This window comes from Macadamia integrifolia, chromosome 9, assembly GCF_013358625.1.
Source record: "Macadamia integrifolia cultivar HAES 741 chromosome 9, SCU_Mint_v3, whole genome shotgun sequence".
Classification (NCBI taxonomy): domain Eukaryota; kingdom Viridiplantae; phylum Streptophyta; class Magnoliopsida; order Proteales; family Proteaceae; genus Macadamia; species Macadamia integrifolia.
This window is the reverse complement of record NC_056565.1, coordinates 27,898,864-27,910,270: the sequence shown is the minus strand read 5'-3', so window position 1 is coordinate 27,910,270 and position 11,407 is coordinate 27,898,864. Positions and strand designations below refer to the sequence as shown.

The following is an 11,407-nucleotide window of genomic DNA, read 5'->3' as shown; positions in this document are numbered from 1 at the left end:
TTTTGATAGTAAAAACACACAATACTACTTCATATTAGATAATGATGAATACTGTCCATGGTAAGGGGAAGTTTGATAGTAGTGGCGGTAGTTGCTAGTTGATGCATAGGTAGCACCACCTCATTGTTTGGCTTCAGATGATACATAAGTTTAGACCGATTATTATATATAGACAGAAACAAATTAAAGATACTAAGGGGCCATGAGGTGGGATTAGAAAAGTTATGAATGAGGAACTTTAGGGTTGGGTCATCAATCCACACTTCCTCGATCATCCATCCACAATTTTTGGCTTTCATCAGTCCGTAAAGGAGAGGTCACGCACTAGCTTCAAAATGGTCTCCTGTCATCACATGATTGGCCAAAAAATAGACAACGTTAGTGGTGGATAAAATTTGAAAGGCCCATCCATACATATGACCTCTCCCTGTATTATGTGGAACAAACCAATATTCAATTATTGTGAGGTGGGTTCATAGGGCTAGGGCTAATTATGGGTGGGGTGGGATCTATTTTGGTGGGGACATATTATCACTTGAGCACCAATTATTCAAGTTATGTATGATTTCTAGTTGATTAGGTTGTGCCTTTTGCATTACAACTTTGTTCCTATGAGACCATATAAAAAAACATCCTATAATGACGGAAATAAAGAAAGGTCCTAAACGAGAGGGTTTAAGAATCCCCGAGTTAATTAAATACAAGATTAGGATATTCAAAGAAGCGGATGGAGGCTGTAGCCGCCTGATCTTTAGACCCAAGTGATTGACTGCCCATACTCTTTTGGTAAAATCACATGACATGAATATGTGCTACTCATTCTCAGCATGTTGATGACATAATTTGCAGATTGGGTCTATAGGTTTCCATTTCTGCAAACGATCCTTAGTTGGAAGCCCTCCCTGGGCCATCCGCCAAAAAAGGAGTCTGAATTTCTGGTGGAGATTCAGTTTCCAAAAGAACTGCCACCAATGTGAGCAGAGAGAGGAGCATGTACACCTGTTGGAAAGCCCAAGTTGGTTAGCGCAATGATTATTTGTGAGGAATATAATTGCCAATTGAACAGAAAAGTTTCTTAATTGTGATAGTGGGCACCACCATGTGTCAGTGGAGGGTGATGGGGGGAGCGAGATAGCCGTTATGCTGGAGCAAATATTTGGTGGAAAATGCTCAGAGAGCATGGGATGATTCTAGTGGTTGTCATCCATGATCTCACAGACCTTGCCTATGGAGATTGAGTAAAGTAATGGGTCCAACGGTAGGTTGGGAGGAAGCCAAGGGTCAAACCAAAAATATGTAGATTGGCCATCTCCAATCTTGCGGATAATCATCTGTTTGAGTATAGGAAGGATACTCACAAGGCTATCCCAAGTAGGCGAGCCTCACTTATTTAGAGTTTTAGGGTGGAAAATTGACCTGTTGGGGAAGTACTTACTTTCAAGAATTTGAGATCATAAGGTATTAACTTTCTTAAGTAGTCTCCACCCCAGTTTAAGTAAAAGTGTTTTATTCTGAGTAGCAGTATTACGAAGTCCAAGACCTCCAGCGAGCTTGGGCAAACAAATCTTATGCCATCCTATCAGGTGTGCTTTCTTATGTTGATTGCCGTTCCCATTCCAGAAATGGAGCTAGATTGAATCCAGTTGATGGTAGGTTTGTTTAGGGAAGGCAAAGCACAACATGAGATGGTTTGGGGTTGCAACTAAAACTGATTGGATCATTACCGTCCGTCTTGCAAAGGAAAGAAAACTTGCTTTCTAAAGAGAAAGTTTTGTCCTTACCCGTTGAACGGCATATGTGAATCTATTCCTGTGGTTCCTTGTCAGGTGAATATCAGTGCCCAAATAAGTACAAGATCAATCCATTTCTTTGATATTGAGCAATTGATAGATCCGAGATCTTCCTGCAAATGACAAATTTGAACTAAAAGCTATATTGCTTTTATCAAAATTCACAGTCAGTCAAGAAAGGGTTGAGAATAGGTCAAGAATACACCTAATGGTGGATGCATCTTCCTTCGTAGCCTGACAGAAGATAAATGTATTATCATCGAAGAAAAGGTGAGAGATCTCCAGGGCTTTACAAGCCACCTTTATTGCTTTGTACAAGTTGAGATCTCGATAAGTGTAGAGAAGTCTTGAAAGACCTTCCATGGCAAAGAGGAAGAGAAATGGACTTAACGGACAACCTTGTTGTATTTTGCGGGAGGGTTCAAAGTAAGTGTAAGCAAAACCCCGTAGCTTAATGGAGAAAGAGGAAAAGCTCATTAAGTAGCTAATCATATCTCCCCATATATTACTGAAACCAGATAGTCGAATATGCCTGGGAGAAACCCTATTCCAGCCTGTCATAGGCCTTGGCCATATCAATTTTGATGGCCACAAATCCCCTTTTACCCCTGGTAGTTTGAGATAGTGAAATATCTCATTAACAATTATGATATTATCAGAAATTTGTCTACTAGGGGACAAAAGCCGATTGGCATGGGGAAATAAATTTGTGTAGTAAAGGTTTAAGTTTATTAGCTAAAATTTTAACAATAAACTTATAATTGACATTGCACAAGCTTATATGGCGGAATTCATCAACTCGGAGGTCTGATTTTTTTTTTTTTCTGGATGAGGCAAATGAGAGTATGATTGGTTTCCGCAGGTAAAGAAACAGTTGTAAAGAAATTGCTAATAAAAGAGAAGACATCATCCTTGACCAGATTCCAGAATCTCTAATAAAACATTGCTTGGAAACCATCGGGGCCTGGAGCTTTATGCGGGCCAAAGGAAAAAACCGTTTGTCGGATTTCCTCCATAGTGGGGGGAGAAATGAAAGCCGGGATTTCTTCATGAGAAATGGAGGCGAGAAAGAGTGGTTCTATGAATGATGGGTCGAGTGGGTTAGAAGTGGTAAAGAGGTTTGAGAGGTAAGAGGAGAATTCATTAGCAATTTCTGAAGGAGTGGTAAGGATGGTCCCATTATTGGCCCGGATTTGTCAATGCTTCTGCTTTTAACGTTGGCTTCGGCCACCTCATAGAAGTATTTGGTATTGCGGTCCCCTAGATTAATGTGATCTTGTCTTGACTTTTAGAACCAAAATTTCTCTTCTGCTTCAAAAATCCAATTAAGTTCTTGAGCTGTATAGTTCTTCAATGAGGGGGATGGGGGGTCAAAGGTGTCAAGCGATCCTCAACCAAGAGATGGGAATAAAAAAGTCTTTGTTTTAGGGAAGAGATGTGACCAAATAATTCTTTATTCCATCTAGAGAGAAGCCGGCTGAGAGCACAGAGTTTGCTTATCAGAGAGTCATCCGCACTTTTGAGCCAAGATGACCAGCAAAACAATGAAAAATCTGGATGGGATGTCCATGCATCTTGGAAGTGAAAAAGTTTGGTACCCGAATTAAGGACAAGAGGGTGGTGGAGAACAATAGGATTATGATCTAATCCAAGAGAAGATAAATTAGTAAGGCGAGCATTCGGAAAGAGGTTGAACCAAGATGGGGAGGCAAAGGCTTTATCAATGGATTCCTTAATAAGGTGTGGGGGTTTCTGTATGTTTGTCCAAGTGAATGGGTGGTGAGGGAGGTGTAATTCCAACAGATTTAGGGATTGAATCCTGGAGTCGAGTGCCAATGATGGTGGTGTGGGTTTAAAAGGTAAGCCTCCCAATTTATCCTCAGGTATTAGGATTTCATTGAAATCCCCCATGAGGAAGAAAGGTGTGGTGAGGGAGGATAGGAAATCAGATAATTCCAACAAAAAAGTATTATGCTTGTCAATATGATGAGTGAGGCATTTTTTGGTGGTCTTTGAGTGTAGACCACGAACATTCCAATGGAGAACAGATAGAGAGCCAATCATGGTTCCCACACCCTACCTAGAGCAAGATTGGGTGAAGTTTCAAAACGAGGGGTAGGCTAGGTTGGGTGGAAGGAAATTCTACTAAGGAAAAAAAAGAATTGGGTGTGTCAAATTAGTCAATACAAAGAACAATAATACAGTGAACAACAAACAGTACTAAGGCTAACAATAAATAAGACTAGTAGGAAATAAAACAATAATCAGTAAGTTAAAAAAGGGGGGATGCAAGACAACAAACAACCTGGGGATAAATTCTTAACAATAACGACAAGCAAGTTTGTACCAAGCAATACATAATCCAAAAAGGACTGCAAAGAAAACAAATAAATTTATTTAATTGAGTGAGCATGAACAATAGTCCCATACCTGGTCTTGTTCTCCACTAGTCATCTAGAAACCCAAGGATGGCTCTAAGCTATCTAGTGTTGGGGGATTACCATGTGATGTCAGCTCAGTCGACGGTACCATCGAACCAGCATGTGCATCCCTCTTAAGCTGAATCTGATAAAATTTTCCTGAGAAATTCCATTGGATTAGTGGCTCGTGCTGTTATATCCGTTATCCAATCGGCAATATCTTTTGCATCACTATGCTTACTATATGCTCCATGTCTATGTTTAGTAGGGAGAGATAGTATGGGAGCCGAGACAAACTGAGAAAATATTGGTGGAGGTGGAATGCTTGTGGTAGGGGCGGGGTGGGCTTGACTCTGAACTAGATCTGAACCATTGAACATAATCTGTTGGATTGTAACTTGGTGCGCATTTATTAAACAAGGATGGGTTTCCTTGCCGGGTACAGGTGAAGGGAGAGGGGTTAAAAAAATTCTTGATGGATTACATATAACAACTTCAATTGGGATGGCTGATGCAGGGGCAGAAATGTTTAAAGATATGGTAGAGGAGAAGGGCGGGGAGGTGATAGGGGCTGGTAAGGCAGAGTAGGCTGCAGAAACAGGGCCAAAGGAAAGAGGTGTATGAGTGACAGGAATGGTGGTGGTTTGAGGGGCTGATGGACCATGAAAAGTGGGCGGTATTATGGTCGGTGGAAGTTTGGTAAGCATATCCGAGATAATGGCCGAAAGCCGAGCAAAAGAAATCTGGGCTTTGGGATCTACAAGAGAGGGTGGGTTATGCCAAAATGAATCATCAAAGAGGGGTGCTTTGGGTTTGGTTTCGCAAGAAATGGGTTGGTCAGTGACACCCGAGTCAGCCAAGATGGTGTTTGGTTCATCCGAAACCTCCATGGGAACAGGGAGAAGAAGATTGGAGTGATGAGTGGGTGATGACTGGTCCTTCTCTGAGGGAGAATCATCAAGACCAGGAGAGAGTGAGTATAGGCTTACCTGTTGCTGGTCAGAGGATGATGGGACTTGACATAGATTAACAAGCAGGGGTTCAATAATGGCATTTGTATACTCAGCTGCAGACGGAGGTAGAGCAGTCGGCACGTTTTTCAGTGATAGGCAATAGGGAAATGTATGTGTTATTTTCCCACAATTAAGGCAGATAGGAAAAACTTCATACTTGAACTGAATAGTAGCATGGAGGCCAAACTTCTTAGGTATCTTGGAGGTAAGAGGGATAGTACGTTTCTTTTTGAAGGATATCTTAACCCAAACCACGTCCAGAGGGAGTTTGAGAAATTTTGAACAGATGTTCATATCCAAAACACGCCCTACGCAAGAGACTGTAGTGCGGACTACTTCTTGGTTAAAACTATCAGATGGGATGTTAAAGATTTGTAGCCAAAATGGGACATTCTCCATTTCTTTGAAGGAGAGTTCAGTGTCTAGCTCAAAGAGACCGAGCTAGAGTATCATAGAATCAAACCACCAGGGAGTGAAAATGAGGATTTGGTTGTGGTGGGTTTCATCACAAAACTCAGCAAAGAAATATCCTTTATCAAAGCAGCAGATGAAAGTTGCTCCACGAGAAGCCCATAGGGAGACGAGAGCTTCACAAAGGCAATCCCTATGAGGATTCGGAGTACCAATAGTGAGGCCAAACAGGGCAAAGGGAGAGGTTAGGCAAGGTCGGGAGAGGGGATCCTCCGAGAATTTGGGTGGTATATAGCCCCAGTAGAATCATGCTTGAGAGACGCAGGTTTTGGTTCGTGAAGGGGAGGCCATGGAAAGTGGGAACTTGATTCTAGGAGGGAGAATGGAGATTAGTCGGTGTTGTCCTGGAGATAGTGGACCAGATAAGCATGGGGCTTTTGATTTAGGGGGCAAACGAGGATGATGGGGACAGATTGAGTTGTAGAATTGGCTAGATCCATGGGTGAAAGTAAAACATATAAAAAGAAGACACAAAGAAACGCTAAAGGCAACAAGAAAGAGACAAGACAAAGAAACTTTGAACGAGGTAAATAGGGAGAAGGTTGGAGAAGATGAGACAAAACAAGGCTTTATTTTTGTCGGTGGAAGAAGCTTTCTACACGACCCAGTATGGAGGGAAGGCGGACAGTAGTGGATTAAGTGCAATTGTTAGCCAAAATGCATCCCCACCATCAGATGGGAAAAGGTGAAGAACACGTGTAGAGATCGTAGGGGGGGTGAAGGAGTGTGGTCCAAGTAGAGGAGGGTGGGCCACAAAAATTGTCAGAAAGAGAAGAGGGGGGAAGTAGAGAAGAGTGAATAGAGAAAATGGGAAAGATGGTGGTGAAAGATCCAACGTAGAAGAGCTTACCTTCTTACTTGAAAGTGATGTAGCATGGTATCAATGTTGCCAACATGCAAGATCATTGGGATGCACATCCTAGAGCGGGATCCCAAAGAGCTAGGTGTAAAGAGTAGGTTGGAGAAGAGAAGGAAAAGGGGGAAGAGAGAAAGGGGGAGTAGGGTATATATAGGGTGAAAAGTGAGGGGAGTTAAGATCGGAGGGTCAATTATCATTGCCAGGCTTTTAGTTACTCAGTTGCAACCAATCCTGAACAAAATCATTTCCTTTAACCAAAATGGTTTCATCAAGGGGTGAAATATCCATGACAACATTCTAATATGTCATGAATTGTTGTACTATATCAAAACCATGCGGCATGGAAGAAATGGGCTGATGTCCATTAAGATTGACATGAACAAAGCCTACGATAGATTGGAATGGGATTTTCTAGAACAGGCTTTGCTGCCCTATGGATTTGATTCTTAGTGGATCAATTGGATCATGTTCTGTGTTTGGACTCCGCAGTTGGTGGTTCTCTTTAATGGCTCTTCTCTAGATTTTTTCCAAACAACGGGGGTCTTAGACAGGGTGATCCATTATCATCGTATTTGTTTGTGTTATGTGTGGAGGTTCTCTCTACACATCTTACCTCTGCAATGACTAATAATCAAATTCAAGGTATTAAAATCTCCAGGGGCTGCAATGCAATTTCTCATATGGCCTTCACCGATGATCTCATTCTATTCGGTCAAGCTAATCTTCAGGATTTGCATGCTTTTTCAAACATTTTAAATGAATATTGTCAATACTCTAGGCAACTTCTCAATATTTCCAAAACTCGAGCTCAATTTAGTCCCAATGTGAGCTCTATTATCAAGCGACATATTGAGGAACATATTCAAATCATTCCTACAAATCGATTGGACGTTTATCTTGGCCTCCCCTTTGTAGGGAAAAATCTCACCAAGACTGACTGCCAGAGTCTTATCGATCATGTTTCTCAGAGATTGCAGAATTGGAAATCCAAATTAGCATAGCTGGTAAGCATACCTTAATCCAATCAGTTCTCTCAGCCATTCCTTTGTATTATATGTTTTGCTTCAAGCTTCTGATGAGTATTTTAACCCAGCTTGGATCGTTGAGTTGGAAATTCTTTTGGTCGAATGGGGAATCGAATCTTACTCCTACCGTCAGCTGGATAGATATCTGCTAACCGAAGCATTGCGAGGGTCTCAATCTAAAGATTTCTCATGTGATGAACCAAACATTATTGGCAAGAAGAGGGTGGCTACTGCTAACCCCCCAAATATCATTATGGAGTCGGTTGAAACAATGATATTTTCCCCTCTCCAACTTTCTACAGGCACACTGCCCTACCTCCGCTTCTTGGGGCTGGAAATCGGTTTGGAGTAGTAGAGATTTACTGAAGCAAGCCCTCTTTATACAAGTCGGCTCTAGAATATCTATTAACCCTTGGACAGGTTTTTGGATTCCCAATTATCCTCCTGTTGCTGCCCCATTTCCTCTTCCCCGCTCTGCCTCCCTTACTATATGGCTACCTTATTGATGCCAAATGGTACAACTTAGAATTCCTCAGCGATCTTATTTTGGTGGCCTCCTGAGATTGCATGGCACATCCTCTCAATTCCCCTTCCTCACACTCCAACCCCTGACCGCTTTATATGGCTAGGCACTTCCTCAGGTGATTTCACAGTTTCCTCAGCTTATAGAATCGCTCTTGGCCCATCATGCCATTGCCCTGATCCAACATGGTTAAAATTATGGCATACATACACAATTCCAAAAATCCAATTCTTCTCTTGGAAGGTTGCTAAGAGGAAGGTCCCTACTCCTACTCCTCTTAATCAAAGAGGTATTATGGTCAACAACATCTGTCCGTGGTGCTCCTGGTCAGGCCTAGATGCCCATTGTATTTTCATAAGTTGCCCATTTGCTACTTTGGAATGGAGTATGGTTGGATTAAGTACTATTGCTGGATGGAGTGATGTTATGTAGAACCTAATGACTCTTTTCAAATCAATGCATAAATCAAAGGATAGTCAGCTCAAGCTATCTCTCATTCTCAATTTGCTTTGGAATGTTTGGACAACATACTTAAACCATAGCTTCCGTTCTACGCTCAGGACGCCTTACGCCCTCCTCAAACACTCTGTTGAAATGGCTACTGCATCTCTCAATAGTTGCTTCTTTCCTCCTCGCCTGCCTATTTTCGTTGCTTGGTCGCCACCCCCCCAAGATTACATTAAAATTAACATCGATGGTGCATCCAAAGGGAACCCGGGTCAAGCTGGAGTCGACGGTGTTTTTCGTGATCACAATGGAACATTCCGCTTTGCCTTCTCCCTTGGAATTGGGTGAAATATGCGCGTGTCACTGAAGCTTCAGCTCTTTACAATGCTCTTCGGATTGTAGTTTCTCTACGACTGCATTCCTTATGGATTGAGGGGGATAATGCTGCGGTCATCAATATCATGACAAATAGGTTCCATTCCATACCTTGGTGAATCAGGTACATTTTGCTGATTGTCGAGCCATGCTGCCTCATTTTGCAAATATTGCTTGTCATCATATCCACAGAAAAGGCAATGCAGTCGCTGATATTCTCGCTAGCTGAGGAGCTGATCTATAAGAGCCTCAATTTTTGACTTCTTCTCCTTCTTCTTTTATTACATCTTTTTCGAATGTAGATGCTTTTTGTACTACTTTTATTCATATTAATTAAATCCTTCCTTTATCCCCCCCCCAAAAAAAAAGCTACTTTTTAGTTTGTTTTTATGCAAGTTGGACTCTATAGGCCTTCTTGAACACTGTATCTATTTTTTTTTTTTTTTTGGGGATAGATCATTCAATTGAATTTAACTATACAAGTATTTTAATTTAAGAAAGAAATAAGGAGAAAAAAGAAATTGTGATGTATGGTCTTAAGAAATTCTTCCATCTTCAGCTCTGAATGTATGAAACCAAACTAAATATAGACCCAGAACTAGAAGAAGGGAGAAGCAACATGCAAATTAATGTTTGCCACATAGTAGAATACATACCCAGAACTAAAAATGAAAACAGCAGAACTGCTATGTACCTAAAACTTCCCAATTATTATTCTTATAAGTGGAATTGTTAGTTATTACGTTAAGTTAGTAATTAAGGGAGAAGTTATAGGAGGGGTTATAGGTAAGGATGTGAATTTGTAATCGAAACCGTTTATCGAAACTGAATCGATCCGTTTACACTGAAATTGCAAAACCGTTTAGTAAATGGTGCGGTTATGGTTTTAAGTTTTAGTCTGATTAGCTAAACGGGTCGGGTCGTTTTTAACCGAGAAACCCATTGGTTTCAAACCGAATTGAAACCATTTAAACCAAACCGTTTAAAACCGTTTAAACCGATCCGATAATCTGTATAACAATTAAATAAAGCAAGGGTAGTAATCCGTATAACAATTAACAATTAAATTAAATGTCCATCCTGCTTTGGTATGATTTATTCCAATTCAGTTCAAGTTTAGGCTTTTGATTATGAACTTGTAATCCATATATGTTACTATGTTATTATGTTATCATTGATGGGGTGTTTTGGCTGAACCACCTATCATTTTAATATTTTATGCTGTAGAAGGATGGATTTGGATGTTGTATGATATTAGTTCTAAATGTTTGAGAATAACCATGCAAAGAAATAGCACTAGATTATCAAATCAAGACATACCATCGTTAATATAGAATCTCTTATTTGTGGTTGCCAATTATTTTTGGATAAGCTTATGATCTTTAGTTTAGAGATGGTTGCAAGTTATAACAAACCGATTGTGAACCGTTTTACAAATCGTATGGAATAAACCGAAACCGAAACCATTTAAAACCGTGCAATCGCCACCATTTAGAAACCATGGAAACCAAAACCGTTTACTAAACGGTCACGGTTTCAAAAAGTGGAACCGTTTAGTAAATGGTGCGGTTATGGTTTTAGTCAAATAAATATGAACCGAACTGATCCGCATCATTTAAATCGAAACCAAACCGATTAACACCCTTAGTTATAAGGTGGAGTAGTGGAGAAAGGTTATAAGGAAAACATGGAGAGGGTGGATTGTAAGGTGTAACCAGTTATCCTATCCTACCTTATATAATAGGAATTATTATGTAACAGAAGGTAGACAAGTAAATCAAAACTCTTATTTTCCCTTTAGAGGAATATTTTCTCTCCTGAGGACGAGGTTAGGTGACCTCCTAATACGCTAAACTCCCAATTTTCTCTCTTTTTCGTTTTTTTCCTTCCCTCTTTTTACCATGTTCGTATCATCTGGTAATAGAGCCGGTTTTACATGGATCAAATTTTCAACAACATTTGAGATTCTAAATTGAGAAATCTAGACTTGTTGGAAGCAATCTTGAAAAAGATTGAGTTATTGCCCGTGGCCACCATCCCCGTGTATCCAAAGTAGCCAACAAGGAAGAAGAAGAAGAAATGAAGAAGAAAGTGAAGAAGAAGAAGAAGATGAAAAAGAAGAAGCCAAAGAAGACGAAAAAGAAGGAGGAGAAGAAGAAGAGGGAAGTATCATTCACCACTTCCTTCAATGAGATGTCTGCTTCTACAACTAAATTCGTATGCTATGAGATGACCGTTATAATTGAGATTTTTCCTCTGAAGATATGGGAACCCGGCAGACAATTATGTTATTTTACTTCATTGTCCTTGAGGACAAGGACAATTTGAGGGGGGAAGGATTGTTACGTATCTAAAACTTCCCAATTATTATTATTATAGGTGGAATTGTTAGTTATTACGCTAAGTTAGGAATTAAGGGAGAAGTTATAGGAGGGGTTATAGGGTGGAGTAGTGGAGAGATGTTATAAGGAAAACGTGGAGAGG

The 11,407-nt window shown here is 40.5% G+C and overlaps 1 protein-coding gene across 1 annotated transcript; it reads right to left on the bottom strand.

The window, feature by feature from the left end:
• Positions 1-67: 67 nt before the first annotated feature.
• Positions 68-6,021, bottom strand: LOC122088867. The gene is made up of 2 exons (XM_042658221.1): positions 4,221-6,021; positions 68-343 (listed from the first exon to the last, which is right to left on the bottom strand). The coding sequence occupies exon 1, from the start codon at positions 5,620-5,622 to the stop codon at positions 4,345-4,347; it is 1,278 nt and encodes a 425-aa protein (XP_042514155.1). The 5' UTR covers positions 5,623-6,021; the 3' UTR covers positions 68-343; positions 4,221-4,344.
• Positions 6,022-11,407: the final 5,386 nt, after the last annotated feature.

Bases quoted from the DNA above. Each gene is read 5' to 3' on its own strand.
- LOC122088867 (XM_042658221.1), bottom strand. From the start codon at position 5,622: ATGGAGAATGTCCCATTTTGGCTACAAATCTTTAACATCCCATCTGAT.